General features: G+C 39.4%; 2 protein-coding genes across 11 annotated transcripts in view; one reads left to right on the top strand and one right to left on the bottom strand.

The window, feature by feature from the left end:
- Window positions 1-1,672: 1,672 nt before the first annotated feature.
- Elp6 (Elongator complex protein 6) lies at window positions 1,673-9,124 on the bottom strand. 8 transcript variants are annotated; one of them, XM_068228468.1, is made up of 2 exons: window positions 9,120-9,124; window positions 1,673-2,489 (listed from the first exon to the last, which is right to left on the bottom strand). In XM_068228468.1, the coding sequence occupies exon 2, from the start codon at window positions 2,486-2,488 to the stop codon at window positions 1,709-1,711; it is 780 nt and encodes a 259-aa protein (XP_068084569.1). In that variant the 5' UTR covers window position 2,489; window positions 9,120-9,124; the 3' UTR covers window positions 1,673-1,708. The 8 variants fall into 8 exon arrangements, 5 of the variants coding, with proteins under 5 accessions (XP_068084569.1, XP_068084567.1, XP_067004997.2 ...); XM_068228466.1 differs by lacking the exon at window positions 9,120-9,124 and adding an exon at window positions 9,030-9,050; XM_067148896.2 differs by lacking the exon at window positions 9,120-9,124 and adding an exon at window positions 8,629-8,935.
- A 161-nt stretch (window positions 9,125-9,285) lies between these two features.
- LOC136875354 (mitochondrial dicarboxylate carrier) overlaps window positions 9,286-22,968 on the top strand; it is a 173,034-nt gene continuing 159,351 nt past the window's right edge. For all 3 annotated transcript variants that reach the window (XM_067148889.2, XM_067148888.2, XM_067148891.2), the window contains exons 1-2: window positions 9,286-9,944; window positions 19,575-19,673. In XM_067148889.2, coding sequence (XP_067004990.1) covers window positions 9,924-9,944; window positions 19,575-19,673 — 120 coding nt within the window. In that variant the 5' untranslated portion in view covers window positions 9,286-9,923. The remainder of the gene's footprint in view (window positions 9,945-19,574; window positions 19,674-22,968) is intronic.

Below are 22,968 nucleotides of genomic sequence, written 5' to 3'. Positions count from 1 at the left end.
AGCAGGGGTAGTGTGGCGCCAATATCTCCATAACGGTCGGTTTCAGGGCCTTAAAACATGGTTTTCGGGCCCATAGGGCTTACCGAAATTTGTTCTTTGGGTTAAGGGGCTTAAAATGAGCTTAGTCTCGTCCTTGCACGACAAATTTGATATTTCGCCTATATTAGCCTATTATTTTTATATCTCCCCCATCTCCCCCCACCTCAAATTGTTTTGAAAATAAAATACAGCCCATGTCTCTCAGGGATAATGTATATTTACACTAGTAAAAGGATTTTTAGAATTGGTCCAGTAGTTTCTGAGATTACCCTCCAGATATACACAAACTAACACAATTCATACTCTCTCTTTATTATATTAGTATAGATTAAAGGAGTCGGACTGATTTTGTCTTTTTATGATTAAATATAGAACTTACGATGAACGAGGTGTGCTTGAATGACGAGCATTCTAATGTTTCCGTGTCATTAGACTCCACGACTATGCCACAACCTGCCAAAGTAATAAAGTTTTCTTCGTGGATTGACGTTCATGATGCTCCTATTCCAACAGATGAGCTGGAAAGATATTTAAAGCAAAATTGTGGAATGGAAGAAGATGGATATAGCGTCCTATTGGAGAACAAATGGACAAAACTATTCAAAATTTCACCAGATCAGTAAGAAAGTAATATGTATGCAAGCATCAAGTTCAAGAGAAATTTCAGTTCAGTGGGCTTCATTCTCTTCTACAACCAGACAATTGCTGATTCTCTTCTTTTCATTCACAGTAATTCCACCATTAACAATGACCAATAAACTACGCACACTAAGTAAAAGCTATGTTCAGGTTTGTTTTTATTGTTGGCATATTGCACGTCATTTCTGCTTGTATTTTATTTTGAGGTAAACGCAAATGAAGTCCTATGAATATGGTTCGTGTTATTTAGATTCATTTTCAGTTAACTTGGTGTCAATTGCAAACGAATATTAGTTTATAATAAAGTGTCTGTGGTTTCAATTAGGCCTATTATTATTATTATTATTATTATTATTACAGTGCAGGAGAAATCTCTACGGTTTAATTTCCAAATGCAATTAGCCTACTTTAAAATATGTTATTAGCGCACAGGAATTTGTAGAGTGAATGATCCGAATAGTAGTGTGACGTGAACATTTCGTTGTGCACGGCGCACATGTTATTGTGGAGAAGTACTCAAGGTTATTCCACTGAGCCCGCCCAGTGCGGTGGACTGCGGTGGGCCGTATGAGCCCAGTGCTGTGGGCCAGTACGCTGCCGCATCGGAAGAGAATGGCACTGCGCGGGCTGGGCTGCCGGAGCCCGTGGGTTTGAAGTGCTGCGCGGTGGGTCTGGTTGCAGGACTCTGTCATGCAGTGCAGTACCTACCATTATGTAAAAAATTTGAGACCATGACCCCAACAAAGCCCCGTTCAATTTCTTTTTTCCTTGTCTACCTACTGATCCATCAACAGCTTTGGTGAAACTTACAGGGATACAATAGATTTAAAACAATGTCTGATATTAGGAAAATGAATCATCTAAACAATGGAATGCATTCCAATTTACTTATGGATCTTAAAAGTGATAGTACAGTATAAGGATAGGAAGTGGAGGAATGACCTGAAATATTTATGTTTACACATTTATTAAATCTGGAAAAGGAGTGCATATATATGTTTAAAATAGTTTATTTCAGTGCAAAACATAGTTACTGAAGGGATGGAGCAGTGCCAGGTGCAAACACCTTCACCTGACGATCTTGTAATTTATATTGAAAAGAGTTCTGTTGGTTCCAACTTTGAGATGAAACAGACTCAGTATTTTTATGTCTTACTTTGAGAACTCCTGAAACATCACTAGAATGGCCCGTTTTCAAAGCAGAAACTGTCACAAAAACATCAGCAACATGGGCTAGTCCAGCAGCCAAAAGACTCTGCTGTTCATCTTCTTCAACAACATGAGAGAGTACAATCAATGACAACTCAGGAAGAGATAGTAACAACGTCCGGCAATAATGAAAAAAGGATAAGACGTCACTTAAAGGCACACCTATTGCCAAGAGATCACTCAAATCATCAATAACAATACATACAGAACTTCTTTTTGCACATAACAGTTCAACCTTCTCTTTCAACATCAAAAACATAGTTTTAGCAACACATTCCTTATGGTTTAACAGAAAATGGTTTCCAGCATCATTCATCAAGCCAGCACTTAACTCTTTCAGACAATCAAATGTTTGAACAAATCCTTTTCCTTGTAAAAGAAGGAGATTACAACCACTCATTTTCATAACCACATTCTGATAGTGGCTAATAGTATTATGAAGAGTCATCAAGCATACACCACCATCTTTCTGCAATCGCTGAATCATTAAACTTGTAAGAACAAAGTTGGCATCGCTTCCATGATGTTCTTCGACTACAAGCAATTTACTAACTAGGTCCTCCTTGTCTACTCCAAGAGCACCCAGAAGAAGAGCAGCCATCCTAAAAGAAAAGATATACACAATATGTCAGTCAAAGTCCACCCTGTATTCTTCTCTATAAAATGGGCACTCAGTTAATACAGTGTGTCCCACTCACTATCAAACCTGGCATTTCCTCAATAATAACAAACTCAATGAAAATATTACAATGAAATATGTTTAAGGGCGAAATGTGTCTACTACCTAATTTGAACAAGCGACGCAGAGTAGCTGCCAGTCAGCCAACTTGGTTGATTGTTCTCACTGCCATTTGGCTGTGATTCTTAAACATTATCGTACAAATGGTGGTTGTTTATGAGTGTTAATGCAGTGAAGTGTGCATGTTAATTTACACAGTATGGATGGAAAATGAACCAGTATACTCTGAAGGAGTTAGTATTTCTTGTCTGTAGTTATTGAAGAACAGAGTCGATAATTCTGTCAACAGTAATTTCTAGTAAAGTTTGGAGGGCGACATCTGCTGAGCAAAAGATTCACAATGAAGTATTTATTATTTTCCACCTAGTCGATACAATGATTGCCTTAAGCAATACTTAATTGTGAATCTATTGAAGTTCGATACGGACCATGAAGCTGACTTTATGTAATCTGCTGAGCAAGTCTACCTTTTGGGCCTAGTCAAAGAAACTGGAAACAAAGCAAACTTTATTGGACAACCATGCAGGCGGTCGTCAAAAAATGTCTAAGAAATTCAGGCAGTGACAGTGGATGTACACTGGTAAGGACTTTCCCAAATGTGGATTGCCGATTTGAATCCTGTCTGGAAGCAAATGGTAGCCATTTCCAGCATTTGTTTTGTCTTCACATTCCCTACAGAATGAAGCAAGTGCTGTTCAAATTTCATAGCAATATCTTCACTGGTATTGGAATTATTGAGGGAATACCAAGTTGATTAGGGCTAGCAAGTTAACAGATATTTTCAAAAAATCAGAAAATTCATAAGCTTTGATGTTAGCTTCCTTCCCCTCTTTGTTCAATAGGTAATAGATTTATTAAAATATAATTTATTTAAAGAAGCAAAGCAAAGCAAAGTCACCTCTGTACAGGCCATGAAGGCCCTTGGAGGAGTGGAAGGTAAAGGCTTCCACCATTGTTAACCTCTGCATGTGATAGGGTAGAGTGGTTAGCTCTACGCTCGGCCGCCTTTGCCCCCAGGAATTAATCTAGTACTCATTTTTGGTGTAGGCTGAGTGAACCTCAGGGCCATATGCTCCTCCAGAAGTGGAAATCTTGTTTCTTAAATTTTACGACTTCATGACGGGGATTCGAACCCATGTCCTTCCGGGCGAACCGAGCACGCCTTTACCGCCTCGGCCAGGCAGCCCCTATTCATTTAAAGAAGTGCAAGGGAAATTTGAGATATTTATAAAGTGACACTTTAGATTGGCAATTAGAAGATGCTTAAATTTTATAAACATTGCAAAAGTTAATAAAGGAATCATTTTGCCATGTCTTTTATGCAATATTTAGAATACTTTAGACAAACACATTTGAAGAATACAATGGTAAAAGACAACTGATGAAAGAAATATATTGGTTTTTCTTTGCTTTATGTTGCACTGACACAGATAGGTATTACAGAAATTATGGGATAGGAGAGGGCTAGGAGTGGTTGATGATGATGATGATGATGATTGTTGTTTAAAGGGGCCTAACATCGAGGTCATCGGCCCGCTAGGAGTGGGAGGGAACACCCATAGCCTTAATTAAAGTACAGCACCGGCATTTACCTGGTGTGAAAAGTGGAAACCACGGAAAACCATCTTCGGGGCATCCCCCGAATTCAGGTTCACAACTGCACGACCATAACCGCAAGGCCAACTTGCTCGGTAAAAATAGATCCTTTCTCTGATACCTAGGCAACACTACTTTGCACAGACTAGGAAAAGGAAATGGTAATATTCCTTGTTCAATATGAACTGATAACTTATTTTGATGGTTACTTTGTATAAGTGCTTCTGCCATTTTCCCAATCTCTTATTATTTAGAGTAAAGCAGTAATAATAAATAATATTATTGGCTTTACATCCCACTAACTACTTTTACGGTTTTCAGAGACATTGAGGTGCCAGAATTTGGCCCCACAGGAGTTTTTTTACGTGCCAGTAAATCTACCGAGACAAGGCTGACATATTTGAGCACCTTCAAATACCACTGGACTGAGCCAGGATCGAACCTGCTAAGTTGGGGTCAGAAGGCCAGCGCCTCAACCGTCTGAGCCACTCAGCCAGGTGGTAAACAGTACTAATAGTATTTTAGCTAGTGGTTTAATGCTGTACTAACACATAGAAGATTTCTGCCTACACAAGGCTGGGAAAGAATCAGGATTGGGAAGGCAGTAGCCATGACATTAATTGCTTGCTTGCTTTTTAAAGGGGCCTAACACCTAGGTCATTGGTCCATGCCTCGGCATTTTCCTGGTGTGAAAATGGGAAGCATTGTTATGTGGAGTACTGACCTGCTGTTGAGCACTGTTGCCGTTTAGTTGTTCACTGCATGCGACTGTGTGAATTACTGGAGTCGAACCAAGGAACAGTCACGTGTTGTGTGGTCGGTAGCCCTGTGTTCAAACATAGCCGTGTGGCATGACTGGAACTTGGAGATATAAAAGTAAGGCGAGCCTGTGAATGAGATTATAGCCCTCTCAGGTAGTAACAGACCGGACTGAATAGACAGCAATTAGGAAGTGTGGCCATTCATGGTTGATAAGAACTGTGTGTGTCCGCGCACATTTAGTGTCATTCTGAAATAAATTAAAACAGACAGTGTTTTATTCGTAATAATATCTACATGCTTAAAGGTGTACGAGCAAATCTGAAATTTCTCAGAACTTGAACAAGTAAAACTAGAGGATGAATGGAAAGAAAGTAGTAGTCTCTAATAATGACAGGAACAACCATGCATAGTGGATAAAACAATACCGCATTAATCAAGAACCAGCATTTCTTCCTTCACATATTCATGCTTGTGCCTGGGTCAAACTATCCCAGTGACAAGAGTCAAGAGGTAGGGTAAAGAGAGATAGATCAATCAATCAATCAATCAATCAATCAATCAATCAATCAATCAATCAATCAATCAATCAATCAATCCCTACTGATTTGCATTTAGGGCAGTCGCCCAGGGGGCAGATTCCCTATCTGTTGTTTTCCTAGACTTTTCTTAAATGATTGCAAAGAAAGACGAGAAAGATGCATGCCTGCTCAACCTGCAGTAATAAGGATGATGATAATGATGATAGGCATCATACTGTGCAACAAGTCACTCAAGATCTAAATGTTATATCAATATGCATTGGTCCTTTCACTATGAATACTGTATGTAGCTACTATACGCGAACCTTTTCTTGAGCCCTGAGCTCCCTAGTGCTGATTCGGTAGACCTCGGATATCTTCGACATCTATATTGGCAACTTTTGAAACACAAACTATGAATCGTTTATTCATCGCTGTGCGACATCTAGCGTACACCTTACAAACTAGTACTGTTGTTGTTTACACAGCAAAGCCAAACTATATAACCCACGCTAGTAACAAGATTCGCATTGAGAAATGTTATATAATGTTAAATAATGTATGTGTGACACAGTTGTTGACGTAAGATAATAAATATTTAGATAATTCATATTGATCGATCATATTATCGGTTCAATTCTGATTTCGTTTCCATCCAGTTGGCAGTATAACTGGAACCGACAGCGCTCCCTCCTTACTCCTCACCCCGTAAAAATCGGGCTCAAGAAAAGGTTCGCGTATAGTAGGGTGTCCCCTGCAGGCAACAAGCCCCAACTTTGCCAGATTAGGGTGTTATGTGAGCAAGGGCTACCTGCCAAGGAGCAGTATTCTTTAACAAGTGCCTTAAGAATGATGAGATCCCTTCCAACTGGTGGACCAGTATTGGAGTATCCATCTGGAAAGGCAAAGGTGATGTTACAATTACCACCCCATCTGTCTCCTATACCACACCATGAAAATTCGTAGCATCGTCACCATCTGCAAAACGACTGACACGATCTTATCTGCTCATCTGCTAATAGAGAGGCATCTGGAAAAATGAAGAACAGTCTACATGGCGTTACTGAACTTAGAAAAGCATTCAACCAGATCCTACACAAACTTATCCGGTACTCACTTTGTTCCCGTGGTATTCCTGAGGATTATGTTCACTGGGTACAACTCCTTTATATCACCACCACCAGTTCTGTCGCTGCACTGCCAGTATCACTCAGCCATTTAGTATTCAAGTGGGTGTCCATCAGGGTTCAGCTTTATCACCGTTGCTGCTCATTTTCTACATGAACTGACTCCAGATATACAAACACTTCGGACAAGGTCACTACTTTATGCAGATGATGTTAGGTTGGCTAGTGACTCCGGGAACAGACTTGAACTACTTGTCAAACAGTGGAACGAAAGGCCGGATATATTCAGACTGCGACTTAACCCCTCTAAGACTGTATACCTAGAATGTGGCACCCAGACAGATGGCACAAGTCTGGCCAATGGACTCCCTCTTTCGAAGTCCTGCGAGTCCACATATCTTGATTCCCGCCTGACAGATAGTCACACTCCAGTATATTCAAGCTTGAGTAAATAGTGCTTGGCTTAAATAGCAGCAGGTTACAGGCACCCTCTGTGACAAGAAAATATCCTTGCATCTGATGTCAAAGATGTACTGTACGATTATCTGTCCAGTAGCTCTTTGTGAGGCGAGTGTTGGACTTCACCTACAAGACAGTAGCAAATGCTTCATACCATGGAAATGAAGATGCTAAGATGGTCACAGTCACACAGTTTGATCACATCATGAATTAAGCCACCTAGGCCTCTTTCAGAGACAAGGCTTCGCTGGAATGGGTACATAGCCAGTACTGATTCAACTTCCATTGTACAGCAAGCTGTTACACTTAACCTTGTAGGACAAAGACCAAGACAGAGATCAAGAAAATGTTGGATGGACTGTGTACATAAGAATATGAGGCACGTAGGTGTATGACCTGCTGATGCCATAAGACTGGATGAAGTGGGAGGCCCGATGTTCCACAGTTAGGCCTAAAAGAATTTTGTCCAGGAAGGTATTCTTCAATAAGATACCATAGTAATTCTTATGATTTGGGTCTTTTTTTTTTAAGTTGCTTTACATCGCACCGACACAGATAGATCTTATGGCGATGATGGGGCAGAAAAGGACTAGGAGTTGGAAAGAACCATTTGCCTGGTATGAAAATGGGAAACCATGGAAAACCATCTTCATTGCTGCGGACAGAACCTACTATCTCCCGAATACTGGTCGCACTTAAGCATCTATCGAGCTCGGTTAATTTGGGTCTATCGTACTTGAATATCTAAATCTTTTTTTTTTTTTTTTTTTTTTTTTTTTTTTTTTTTTTTTTAGGGGCTTTTACGTCACACCAACACAGATAGGTCTTATGGCGACGATGGGATCGGAAAGGCCTAGGAGTATAGGTACAGCCCCAGCATTTGCCTGGTGTGAAAATGGGAAACCACGGAAAACCATCTTCAGGGCTGCCGACAGTGGGATTTGAACCCACTCCTGGATGCAAGTTCATAGCTGTGCGCCTCTACGCGCACGGCCAACTCGCCCGGTATCTAAATCTCAGTCGAAATTCAGCCTTTTAAATAAGCTAAGATATTTAGCACATTTGGCACGTTTGTAAAGAGGGTAGAGGGTTTTTTTTTAATCAATCAATCAATCAATACTGATCTGCATTTAGGGCAGTCGCCCAGGTGGCAGATTTCCTATCTTTTGTTTTCCTAGCCTTTTCCTGAATGATTTCAAAGAAATTGGAAATTTATTGAACATCTCCCTTGGTAAGTTATTCCAATCCCTAACTCCCCTTCCTCTAAATGAATATTTGAATATATGAATATTCTCTGGAAATAAGTTAGAGTGAAGTAATACACTAACTTGCTAATTACAAATTATGTCGAAATGTTAATATAATTAATGATGTTCGGTTAGAATTTCACTGCAAAGTTCATCCAGATTAGTGATATTTTAAAATATTTAGAGTGAGGTTATGTGCCGATTCTAGAACTTCGCTTTCTCTCACAATCACTCCATTCCAACTAAATTCCAGATATTACCATTTAAATAGGTAGAAAGTAAACTAACAATACCTTCAGAAAAGTCGTCGCACGGAAGTATCTTCAAAACAACGAGAATCTGTGAAGGCTGTCAATTACAAATTACTGAAAATAGCTCCGACTTTGGTTACAAAAATCATGAAAATGCGTCTTCGGTGCCAGATGTCAGACCCTGTACAAATAAGAATATTCCTTTTCTCGAATTGCATTCGACAAGTTCTTCATGTTGCCCCCAAAGCAGAATATATGCCGAATAAATGTCATACACGATTTCTCCACGGATACTCCAACATTTCTAAAGCTAAGCAGTTGGAGTTGGCTATTCTGGCATACACGTGTGTCCTTGAAAAACAGCTGTTCTGAGAGCAAGAGTTCCGGAAATTGTAAAGATTAGGTGGAAAATTGCATTTTACTTGAGTTTATGGGTAACTTACCACATATAATGTGTGTGCAATCTTACAGTGTGTTGCCATTTAGAAGATGAGGGGCTGTCATTGAAATCTAGTGAAATTTTTAAAACATACCATAACAAGGCTGTTGGTCAGAGGGGGGCGTAGCTACTATAACAACTACCATTGTTACCAACAGGAATCTTCTCGTTAAGTATATTTTTCTATTATTGTATTTCTAACTCGAGTTTTAAAACGCTTATGTTTGCCGGCATTTCACAGTGACAGAAATTATGTGGTATTGGGTTGTCAGAGTTTTTGGTGTTTGATAGTGTTCGAATATGACATACATGGTATTACTGCAGTGCTTTCACATTATTGATTGATTGCTTGATTGATTACTGATCGACTGATTCTCAGTTAGTCAGTCTGGAATAGGATGAGTGTTACCTGGACGAGCAATATTCATTCTCATATTTTGTGTTCATTCTCGCGCTTCTCTCTGTTGTCTCCATCACTATCATCTGTTAACAGGCCTAACACCATGTGGCCATTCCGACCCCTTTCTACCTTCGCCAACAATGTTTAATTTTGAACATTGCACGGAATCCAATCCGATCCAGTCTTTCAACACTGTAAAGTCGTACGAAATGGCATTAAACATTTTCTGCCAACCGAACTTCGATAACTTGCTTTGTCGCGGTCATGAAAAACTGGAACGTCGAACATCGTGAAAACGAACATAGACAATATGTAGGTGGCAAATTTAGGGATAGCACAGATGTGGCAAGAAATGAGGAATGTCTACATCTTGGGCGCCGAACTAACAAAACAATGGGAACATGCCGATAAAAGTTACTCCTTTGATATTGTTATAGATTGCTGTTATTGAATCGATTGAATGATAACATGATGACAAGCATAATTGCAATCAGATGAATGTTAGTGCAAATTGGAAAGGTATGTATTGGTACGGTACTTAAAGGCAGAGACAGGTTCCAAAGAAGGACATTCCAGGAATCATAAATGACCAAGATGAGTGTAGGCCTACATGTGAGGATTTACGGAAAGCAGAAGTATTTAACTTAGTCAGCAGTATGTAAAGGTAGTTGTAGGGCGTAAGGATATTGTTCGGGTTGAGGAGTGATTAATTCTAGCAAAGTAATTAAATTAACCTATGATAAGAAATATACAAAAGTGGAAAGCTAGAAAAGCAGCTGGAATTGGCAATATTCCTGGGCATATATTAAAGGCAATGGGTTGGGCTATAGTACCATTTTTGAAGTAAGTTATTTACTTTATTGATTACTGGTACTGTTTGCATGGAGTGATACTAAATGAATGGAGAGTTACTATAGTAGCCCCAGTGTACAAAGGAAAGGATGATAAACATAAAGCAGATAATTACAGGCCACTCGGTTTGATGTGTTGCTTGTAAGCACTGGAAAAGCATTCTTTCCAGTCATAGGCTTATTAGACATCTTTGTGAAATTACTAACTGGTTTGATAGAAGGAAGTTTGGGTTTAGAAAAGGTTATTCCAGTGAGGCTCAACTTGCTGGGTTTCAGCAAGATATAGCAGACACTTTAGATTCAGGAGGTCAAATGAACTTTATCGCTACTGACCTATCCAAGGCTTTTGATAGGTTAGATCATGGGAGACTACAGATGAAAATGAGTGCTATGGGAAGTTGAATTTCTAGAAAGTAGAACTCAGCAAATTAGAGTAGGTGAGCATTATCTGATCCTGTAATGATCAAGAGAGGCAATTCCACATGGCAGTATTGTTGGACTTTTATATTTTCGTAGTTACTGGTATGTTTATACTTATATATATGGTAGAGTTCACATTGATGACAACAACAACAACACAGCTAAAGCACAAAAACCAGGGTGCTGAAAATGCCCAAACGAACTGAAAAAATAAATGAGTAACAAATGTGCCTGCCTGGTGGCCATGATCTTTAAGACATTAAATCTATATGGTCTGACACCATGGTTTGCCAGTTTGGGTCCTGTTGCTCAAAAAAATGTTGCTATCAGAATGTGGGCCAGGATAGTAGGGGAGATGGTGGTATACAATATCTTAATCACTAGACTGCATGTTAAAAGCCTGGATTCAATTCCAAACCTTTCTGCAGTATTCATAGACTATGTATTGAGGGCCTAAGATGCTGTTGATAGTGATTTACCCATCGGTTGGGGACGTTAAGTCTTGAGCAAACGCCTTCATGTTGTTCGACAAGAGTAGGCCATGTGCCTGCATCAGGTTTCACTCCTTTGATGAAGCTGACATCAGGAAGGGCTCCGGGCGTAAGACTCTGTACGAAGATTCATCACACATCATACCCGACCCCATAAAGGAACGGGGGTTGTACATTAAAAATGTATATAAGTGACAATACTGGAATTCCAGATAAGGCTTTATATGGATGATGTAATACTTCCTAGAGTAATAAATAAATTCTCATACAGGATTGTGAGGGACTGCAATAAGACGTTAACAATAACAGTATGATGGTAAACAGGGTGGAAAGACAGGTTCTTCTCTCAGTTTTATTTACTGTGTTGATGGATTGAAAATATCTCATTGAGATCACTGTAAATACTTAGGTGCCAACATAAGGAAAGATCTTAACTGGGATAATCACATTAATGAGGTTAAATATAAAGATTACAGATCTCTTCATATGGTTATGATGGTATTTAGGGGTTGTAGTAAGGATGTAACAGAGGGGTTATATGAGTCACTGGTAAGACCCTAATTAGAGTGTATGGGACCCACACCAGGATTACTTGATTCAAGAACTGGAAAAATCCAAAGAAAGGTGACACGATTTGTTCTGGGTGATTTTCTACAAAAGGGTAGTCCTACAAAAATGATCCAAACATTGGGCTGGGGAGACTTGGGACTAAGGATTGAGCTGCTTGACTAAGCGGTATGTTTCAAGCTGTCAGTGAAGAGACAGCTTTGAACGACATTAGTAGACAAACTTGAATGGAGTTCTTAGAAGTAGGAAAGATCATAATCCACAGCCTGTTTCCAGTCATTCGATCAGGTCACAAATGGAATGAATGAAGCCCCCATCTAGTGGCAAGAAATAGGAATTGTGCCGGGTGCCGAAGCCTATCGTACTACTCTGGGCAATGATTGATGACTAACAGATGGAATGAAATATATTGGAGAGTGTTGCTGGAATAAAAGATGACAGGGAAAGTCAGGGTACCCCAAGAAAAACCTGTCATGCCTCCGCTTTGTCAAGCTCGAATCTCATATGGAGTGACCGGGATTTGAACCACAGAACCCGGTGGTGAGAGGCCGGCACACTGCTGCCTGAGCCATGGAGGCTTGTTTAGGAAAGATCATAATATGAATAAAATTGGAATTCAAGAGGACACCTTGTTCTAAATACTCATTCTTACAAAGAGGAATTAGAGATTGGCTTAGTTTTCCAAGAGTTTGATGGGTTTTCAACTTCTTTGAAATCATTTTAAAAAGATCAGATAAACAATTGATAGGGAATCTTCCATATGGGCAACAGCCCTAAGTGCAGATTAGTGGTGACAGAAAAAAAAAGTTTTGTATTTTTTCTTGCTAACGTACAGTGAATACATTTTTTTAAAGGCTAAGAAAGTCTAGGAAAACAACAGATAGGGAATCTGCTACCTGAGCGACTGCCCCTAAATGCAGGTCAGTAGTGATTGATAATTTAACTTTGCCTACTAGTTCCACATTATGAAACTCCTTACAGGTCTATATAACTAATGTGCTTTCAGAAATTACTTACTCACTTACTTACTCCTCGGCGCTACAGCCCTTGTAGGGCCTTGGCCTCTCTGACGATTGTAGCCCAATCTTCACGATCTTCTGCACGCCTCCTCCATCTTCTTATTCCCATCTTTCTTAAATCCTCCTCCACATCATCCAGCCATCTTTTCCGGGGTCTTCCTTTCCATCGTCTACCACCTGGATTTCCCTTATAGATCTTCTTGACAGCCCTATTATCTGGCATTCTCTCCACGTGTCCCAACCACCTTAATCTGTTGCTTTTTATTTCGGTTACGATACTTGGATGTCCATAGAGTTCTTCCAATTCCTTGTTTTTCCTTATTCTCCACAATTCCCCTTCCTTCACCGGGCCAAAAATCTTTCTCAGTATTTTTCTCTCCCATCTGTTCAACAGTTCTTCATCTACTTTGGTCATTGTCCATGTTTCAGAGCCATAAGTTACCACTGGTTGTAATACTGTTCGATAGACTGTCAACTTCAATCTTCTACCAAGGCTGCATGATCTAAAAACTTTCAATAAAGCTAAGTAAGCCCTATTGCCCGCAGCAATCCTCGCTTTTATTTCCTCTTTCATGTCATTATCTTTTGTCACCAGCACTCCTAAATACTTAAACTTTTCACATCTCTCGTAGTTAATCCCATTTAATTTTATGCATTTGTCTTCCCTTACTACGGTCCTCCTAGATGCAAACAAGTAACAAGTTTTGGCATTATTCACTCTTAGGCCCATTTCACCTCCTTCCTTTTCTAATCTATCCAGTCCTTCCTCTAGGTCTTTCAATCTTCTAGACAGCATATCAACATCATCAGCATAAGCCAGATTCTGTGTTACACGGTTGAACAGCGTACCGCCTGGATTACTGACCTCCACCTTTCTCATCACACGCTCCAAAACCACATTGAAGAGCAGGGTAGATAACACATCCCCTTGCCGCAAACCTTGGTTTACTTCAAACTCTTTAGTAAGATTTCCTTCTATTTTAACCATGCATTTAGTACCTGTTAGGGTCATTTGTACCAGTCTTATCAATTTAGTTGGGAACTCCATGTCCATCATTGTTTGATACAGTTTCCTTCTCTTCACACTATCATAAGCCTGCCGAAAGTCCACGGACAGCTGATGCACATCCACATTATACTCATAGCATTTCTCCATTATTTGCCTGACAGTGAAGATGTGATCTGTTGTTGATCTACCCTGTCGAAAGCCACTTTGGTAGTCTCCTAGTATCTGCTCAACCAGTGGAGTGAGTCTCATAGACAAAACCTTGACTAAGACCTTATAAACCACACTAAGCAAAGATATACCTCTATAATTTTCACAATTTGCTTTATCTTTCTTCTTATGAATTGGGCAAATAATTGCTAAGCTCCAATGCTCTGGCATTTGTTCTGTTTCCCAAACTTCCACAATTAGTTGGTGAACAAGTTGCGTCAACTGCTCACCCCCGTATTTAATCATCTCAGCTGAAATGTTATCACTTCCTGGAGCCTTATTATTATTCAAGTACTTAATTGCCGTCCTCACTTCTTCTATAGATGGTACAGGCACTGGTTTTAAATCTAGGCTAGGATCCTGCCAAGGCTGCCCATCCACTTCCTCCAATCTCACCGTCTCTGCAGCCACATTCAACAGTTCACTAAAGTATTCCGCCCATCGGTCAAGAATCCGGTCTCTTCCCCCAATCATGTTTCCTTCTTTATCTCTACAGAATACAGCATGTGGTTGAAAACCTTTCTCTACGTCCTTTATTTTCCCATAGAACTTCCGTACTTCTTGCATATCATATTGTTCCTCCAAATCTGTAATCCATTTCCTCTCTGCCTCTCTCTTCTTTCTCCTACAAATTCTGTCTGCCTCTTTCCTCTTCTTCCTAAATTCTTCTACATATGTTCTTGTTTTCCTGCTAAACATTTTCTTCCTTGCTTCATTTCTTTCCTCAACTGCTCTTCTGCAATCATCATCAAACTATCCTTGCCTTTCGGTCTGTACCTCAACTCCTAGTACTTCATCCGCAGTTTCTTGCAATGCATCCCTCAATAAAATCCACTTTCCTTCAATGTTTTCCACTGCCCAGCTTTGTTGTTTAGCCTCCAATTTCTTCTCCATCCTGCATTCATATAGTTGTGCAGTTTCTTTATCTTTCAATTTTGAGACCATATATCTCCTTGGAGCTTTCCCTTTCTTAGCAGATCTGTAAGTTGCAATACGTTGCCTGTATTTTACCCGTACCAAGTAATGGTCCGAATCACAATCAGCTCACCTACAACTGTCAACTTGTAGTATGTCAGATGCATGTCTCCTATCAATTACTACATGGTCTATTTGATTAAAGGTGACACCATCTGGTGAACACCAAGTGGCTTTCCGTATATTCTTTCTCTGAAACCATGTAGTCTTCACCACCATTGAGTTTCCCATGGCAAAATCAATTAGCCTCTGTCCATTATCATTTGACTCATCATGCAAACTTTCCTTCCCAACTGTCTCCCTATAGGCTTCTTCTTTACCCACTTCAGCGTTGAAGCTTTCAGAAATTAGTGTTTTGTACTTTTAATGATGAAGAGGCTTGGGAGATTAATGAAATAATAATAGAGAAAGCAATGTAAGCTTAGTGTAATGAGTTCAGTCAAGGATTGATTAGTACCAGAAATATCCTATTAAATAAAATTCATTGTTGTCATGCTTAGTCTACCAGTCGGTAAGTTACATGTACGGTAGCAAAACAAAGCCATCTCAGTACAGGCCATTGGAGGCCCTTGGAGGAGTGGAAGGTAAAGTCTTCCGCTATCCATAATCTCGGCACTAAGTGGGATAGAGTGGTTAGCTCTATGCCTGGCCACCTTTTGCCCCAGATATTAACGTGGTACTCGTTTTTGGTATAAGCTGAGGCTGAGTGTACCTCAGGGCCATGGGTCACTCCAGAAGTGGAAGTCTCGTCGCAGAAAATTTTTCGACTTCCTAGTGGAAAATCAAAACTCTGTCTTTCCGGGTGAACCGAGCAAGTCCTTACTGTATTGGCTAAGCAATTCCACAGTAAGGTATCTGATTACTTTTAGCCATATATCATTCCAGTAAATCTTATCAGTACTTCTTATCAATGACATTACTATCAACAACTGAGGTGGCTAGTTCCAAAAGTCGACATCTGCTTTTTTTAATTTATTGAAGAAAAGTCTGTTAAAATGAATTGTAACAGTAAAATTCAGGAAATATTTTGTGACTCGTCACAAGCAGTAAAATAAACATTAAAAAATAGGGACAGGGGTAGATTCAGCAACATGTTGAGGAGATACAGTATATAGCATTTAAAACTGCAGATGTCGAATTTTGGAAGTAAGTTAATGGAATATTATATTTTGGAATGAACTCTAGCATATATCGAGTTTTGGAACAAAATATTGGATTTTGCTTAACAAGGATTATCTTAGCCACAGCATGGTATTATGCACTCCTAATTTAATAAATGTGCAAAATTTCATGTAAACACATTTTCTAGCAAATTGGATGAAAAATAGTATGCAGTAACATACTTAAATACAAGGAGCAGTAGGTCACATGGATTAGATTCTCAAGTCATAGGTTCACAAATGAGGTCATCTGCCATGTCACCTTCTGTTGGCAGCCCTGAAGATGGTTTTCCATGGTTTCCAAGTTCCACACCAGACAAATGCTAGGGCTTAATTAAGGCCACAGCCGCTTCCTTTCCACTTCTAGCCCTTTCCTATCCCATCGTCGCCATAAGACCTATTTGTGTCGGTAACGATATAAAGCAAAAAGAAAGAGAATATATTTCTTTCATCAGTTGTCGTTTATCATTGCATTCTTCAAATGCATTTCTGTAAAGTATTCTTCATATTGCAAAAAAGGAATGGCAAAAATGAATCCTTTCTGAACTTTTGCCATGTTTATAAAATTTAGACATCTTCTAATTGCCAGCTGCACAGTTGATCAGGTCAAAAACTTTGTATCAATGCTAAGGAATCTGCCACCTGGGCGACTGCCCTAAATGCAGATCAGGATTGATTGAAGGAAAGAAGTTCTGAAGTATCTGAGTGTATGCAAGAACCAAACAACACCTCTCCACTCCCTGACAGAGAGACTGGAATGAGAGGATGTCCTGCTTTCTGATGACCTACCATTCATCCACTCGTGAAACGACTGGCATGACACCCGCTAATGTGGTCTTTGAGAGAACTATCTCTGCCATGACTTAAAGTTCGGGATGGCCCCAGAGCAAGAGCAACCAGCCACATACTACAAATAGGAGCTAGTGGAGCGGCTCAACTTCATCCACGAGAATGCCTAACAATGCCTCAAGGTAGATAGCAATGGGATGAAGGTCCAATATTTACTGTAACATTTATGACAGACGTATGTAGTTGAAATAAACACAAATGTTCTGGGAATCATATTAATTTCAGATACCTTCCAAATGGAAAACCTCCCATTTTGAATTTAATTTGAAGCTCTCTCAGTATAGACAGGGTTTTGGGTAAGAACAGCCTCCATACTTCCTTTTGTAATCCATGGCACGGCTGAATTTACCCATGAAATTAACACAATTTTATTTAAAAGTGATTTTTGGGAGCCCTATTTAATACTTGCAGTAAAGATCTGGAGAGTGTATTGCCAGATACTTGCCCAAATAAGCCAAGATTTAATGCAGGATGCAAAACAATCTTTGTCGCAGTGACCAAGTCAGGAACTTTGTATTGATGCTGAGGAAGGAAGTTCCGCAGCATCTGAGTGTGTGCAAGAACCGAACAACAGCTCTCCACTTGTTGACAGAGATGCTGGGATGAGAGGAATGTGCTTCGTTCTGACGTCCGCTAATGACGTTTTTGGGAGAGAACTATCTTGCAGACATGATATTGTATAGGCTTTTGGGCTTGTGCTGTGTCAAGAAAATAAGGTGAAATTCTTAACATTTTGCAGAGCACAGTTTTCTGCGAAACATTAAGAATTTCACCTTATTTTCTTGACACGGCACAAGCCTAAAAACCTATACAATATCATGTCTATAAGTATGGGCCGTGAAAGCATTGATGGCAACAACTATCTAACACTTTTGCAACTGTACAGACCATACTCTTTAATTAAATTTAATCCTCTCAGCTAATTGTTGTACGAACGTGAAATGATACAAATGTTAGATAAACTCAACATGAAACTATAAGAATATGGAATGAGAATTAATAAGAAGAAGACCAAAAGTATGATAATTGGAGGAAAAGGTAGAAGTTGTCATATTAGTATAAGAGGAGAAGAAATAGAGCAAGTCAGTAACTTCAAGTATTTGGGAAGTATGATCAGAGATGATATGTATTGCACAACAGAAATTAAGAAAAGAATTGCCATAGCAAAAGAAGGCTTTAGGAAAAATTCAAAATTATTTTGTGGACCACTAAACAAAGATTTGAGGAAAAGACTTGCTAAGTGTTACATTTGGAGCATAGTGCTGTATGGCGCAGAGACTTGGACATTGAGAAAGAAAGATGAGAGAAGATTGGAGGCACTAGAGATGTGGGTATGGAGGAGAATAGAACGAGTGAAATGGGAAGACCGGGTAAGGAATGAGGAGATATTACGAAGAGTTGGAGAAGAACGAAGTATGCTACAAACCATTAGAAGGAGAAAAATGAACTGGATCGGACATTGTTTGAGGAGGGACTGTTTACTGAAAGAAGGAATAGAAGGAATGGTGAAAGGCAAACGAGGAAGAGGAAGGAAAAAATATCAAAGGTTGGACAATATCCAAGGAAATAAATATTCGGACATGAAAAACTTGCCGCAGGACAGGCAACAGTGGAAGAGGTTCATCCCATGACAAGACCTGCCATAAGGCAGAATACCTAGATAGACAGATAGCTAATTGTCCTAATCAGACAAAAGATTGAAAATGTGAAACATAGATATTGACAGATTTCTCTATCAGCTTCTGATTACACTATTTAAAATCATTATTGCTATTAATTTCTAGGTGGCAGTTGGGAAATAGTGACTTAATAGAATGGTCAAATTTTCCCCAGGTGGATGAAGTTACCCTAATTTATGGTGTATTACTCTTAACAAACTCATTTAAAAATTGGACCTTATTTATCTCATGGTAGGTACTTTTTGCCTGGTCGAGAAAGGCAAGAATAAGACCTGAGAGAATTTGTCATGCCAGCCACACAACACCTCGTAATTTGCAGGCCTTTGGGCTGAGCAGCAGTCATTTGGTATGCCATAGTCCTTCGGTTGCTCGTCTTGGTTTCCAGATGTCCTCAGTAACCAGTGTTTTTTTTTTTCTTAGTGTGGCTATTTCTAGCCGAGTGCAGCCCTTGTAAGGCAGGCCCTCCGATGACGGTGGGCATCATCTGCCATGTGTAGGTAACTGCGTGTTATTGTAGTGGAGGATAGTGTTATGTGTGGTGTGCAAGTTGCAGGGATGTTGGGGATAGCACAAACACCCAGCCCCCAGGCCATTGGAATTAACCAATGAAGATTAAAATCCCCAACCCGGCTGGGAATCGAACCCTCTGAACTGAAGGCCAGTACGCTGACCATTCAGCCATCGAGTTGGACAGTAACCAGTGTATTTTTCAGCATAAAGATGTCAACACTCAACTGTTCAAGTTTACTGTAGGCATAAAATTAATAGGCCTAAAGAGCATGTTCTAAAAAAAAAAAAAAAAAAAGTTGCAGTTGAAGTAGACAATTCTATTACATAATACATTGTCCTCTGTTCATCAAGATAAGATGTACACACACATAGGCAAGGTCATATTACTGAAGTGAGCATCTCTTTCTTACAGATTCTAGGTATGGAGGAGAAGAGATTAGCAAGATGGTGGATGGGAGGTGTTGCTTCAGCAGGGGCATGCTGTTTCACACAATGGTTGGACACCATAAAGGTAATTTAAACTAATGCAGAAATCTGCATGAATGGAGTTATTTACATTATGTGGAATTATTGCTAAGATTGTGTTGTCTCTCTCTTCTTTGGTATGGGTACAATAATTATACTGGTCAAAAGTGATTTTTATCTATGAATATATTTTCTTATACACTCATCTGCACAAAATTTGGCTGTTAGCTAAAATCGAAGAATCCACCATATTAGAGATGCACCATTCAGGGTGAACCTGTACAGAAAAGAAGTGTTCATAGTGTTTGGCTTGTAGACATAACTGAAATCCAATTTCTAGATCAGCTCATAAAACATTAATAACAAATAACGCAGGAATACCTACAAATTCTGCACAGTATTTATATTGTTTAAAGTACTGTACTGTATTCCGAGCAAGTTAGCCATGTGGTTAGGGTCGCGTAGATGTCAGCTTGCGTTCAAGAGATGGTGGGTTCAAATCCCACTGTCGGCAGCCCTAAGAATGGTTTTCTGTAGTTTCCCATTTTCTCATCAGGCAAACAGTACCTTAATTAAGGGCATGGCCACTACCTTCCTAATCATAGCCCTTTCCCATCCTTGCTTTACCAAAATCCTTTGGTGTGTTAGTGCAACGTTAAATCACTAGCAAAAAAATAATAATAATTAAGTACTGTATTTCAGCATCCAAGCTCTTTAGGCCTTTTCAGTCATGAATTTACCAGTATTTTGCCATGTGTAGTGTAATGGTTCATATCCTGTTACAGACATTCCTCTGTGTTATTATTATTATTATTATTATTATTATTATTATTATTATTATTATTATTATTATTATTATTATCATCATTATCATCGTCATCATCGTCATCATCTGTATTATTAATGTATTATTTATATATACATATATATATAATTCGCTGGGGCCATCAAGGACTTTGTTAAGTCTTGTTGCATTTGCCACTGAACTTGCCCTTCTTTAGAGCCCAAATTTCCCTCATTCTTTGTGAGTGGGCCTGCTTACGCTCCTCTGTCCAAGGAGCACCGTGTCTTCCCTTCAGTTGCTCGTCTTGGTTTAGCCCGATCGTCAATATTTTCTTGTGGAAGCGATCTCTGTTAAGGGCGTCTTCAGCTGAGATATGTAGCATTTGCAGGTCTCTTTGGTATTTCTAAACCAGGGAATTGTGGTTTTGGGGTTTGAATGAAAAAAGTGAAAGATCTCTTTAGCTAACTTTCTTCCGTCCATTCTTTCAGATGACCGTAAAATCGTGCCCGTCTTTTTCGGATTGTGCCCGTAATTTACTCTATTTTGCTCTAGACTTCCTCGTTGGATCTCTTTTGATGGATTCCATTTCTGTACTTTGATCCCAAGATTCCTCTCACAATTTTGTGCTCTCTTTCCTCCAGTTCGCCAAGGAGTCCTTTGTTGGCATTTAGAAACAGCGTTTTGGCTGCATATAGAACTACTGGCTTAAGAACTACTTCATAGTGGTGTATCTTGGTGTTTTGGGAAAGACATTTTTTGTTGTAGGCCTAGATTGTGTGGGATGTTTGGTAGGCTATTTCCAGTTCGCATACTCTCTCCTGAAGTGCTTCTTTATCCAGTCCATTTTTCATGATGATCTCGCCCAGGTATCTGAAAATGTCTACTCGGGTAATGTCCCCGTATTTTGTATGGAGTTTTGGTGGGGCCTCTTTGATTATTATTATTGTTGTTGTTGTTTGAGTTGTCAGTCCACAGACTGGTTTGATGCAGCTCTCCATGCCACCCTATCCTGTGCTAATCTTTTCATTTCTATGTAACTACTGCATCCTACATCTGCTCTAATCTGCTTGTCATATTCATACCTTGGTCAACCCCTACTGTTCTTACAACCTACACTTCCTTCAAAAACCAGCTGAACAAGTCCTGGGTGTCGTAAGATGTGTCCTATCATTCTATCTCTTCTTCTCATCAAATTTAGCCAAGTGATAAAAATCATTGTTGTCCGTATTGAAGATACTGAATGTAGGATGCTAAAAGGTTTGTTTTGTCACCTATTCAATACATATAAAATTTTACAATTTAGGAATTTATTATTGATTCCACTTGAGACATGTTTCGCCCTTCATTGAGGGCATCATCAGTCAAATTATCTCCTCAAGGCAAAAGTCAGGTACCTGGTTAGTAGTTGACATGCACAAATTAATACACATTACAAAAATTAAGTATGAGGAACAGTTGTACAATAGTGATGGTTGAACATATAAGTTTATAGAATAAGAAGTCGGCACCAAGCGTAAAATTAAAATAGTTGAGTTCGGCAGTGGTGCTCTGGAGAATAATTGACGCACTCATAGGAAAATATAAAGTTTAAAAAATATTTACATTATAACAATCAGGGGAGAAAGGGTGTGGTGCTCGGCGTCAATGTTTGTAACCAAAAATTAATGTCAATGGTTGGTAACTATACAGTATTTACATTGTCCAATTGAACATTGAGAATTTTAATCGCCTGCCCTCTTCATTTCTAGCATTCTTGTATTTTCGTCGTCCATCAATCAGGTCTAGTATCTCCTGAGTTATCCACTCATTCTTAGTTGATCTTTTCTTCCTTCCTAACATTTCTTCAGCAGCCCTGCTGACTTCATTTTTCATGACTATCCACTCTTCCTCTATTGTGTTTCCTTCAGCCTTTTCATTTAGTCCTTTTGCAACATGTTCCTTGAAATAATCCCTCACGCTCTTTTCTTTCAACCTGTCTAGATCCCATCTTTTTGTATTATTTCCTTTCTTCAGTTTCCTCATCTTCAGATGGCATTTTGTGACCAACAAGTTGTGGTCAGAGTCCACGTCTGCTCCTGGGAAAGTTTTGCAATCCAACACCTGGTTTCTGAATCTCTGCCTAATCATAATGAAGTCTATTTGATACCTTCCAGTATCTCCAGGACTCGTCCACGTATAAAGCCGTCGTTTGTGGTGTTTGAACCAAGTATTGGCAAGAATTAAATTATGATCAGTGCAAAATTCAACCAGCCGACTTCCTCTTTTGTTCCTTTGTCCCAATCCGAATTCTCCTACTGTATTATCTTCTCTTCCTTGGCCTACCACTTAATTCCAGTCTCCCATCACAATTAGATTCTCGTCACCTTTTACATATTGTATTAAATCTTCTATCTCTTCATATGTTCTTTCGATTTCATCATCATCCGCTGAGCTAGTAGGCGTATAGACCTGCACTATTGTGGTGGGCATTGGTTTGATGTCTATCTTGAGGACAATAATCCTTTCACTATGCTGGTCATAGTAGCTTACCCGCTGCCCTATTTTCTTATTCATTATT

The sequence above is a fragment of the Anabrus simplex genome, chromosome 6 (genome assembly GCF_040414725.1).
Source record: "Anabrus simplex isolate iqAnaSimp1 chromosome 6, ASM4041472v1, whole genome shotgun sequence".
NCBI lineage: Eukaryota > Metazoa > Arthropoda > Insecta > Orthoptera > Tettigoniidae > Anabrus > Anabrus simplex.
The sequence above is the reverse complement of the archived record's forward strand: the minus strand, read 5'-3'. Positions and strand labels throughout refer to the sequence as shown.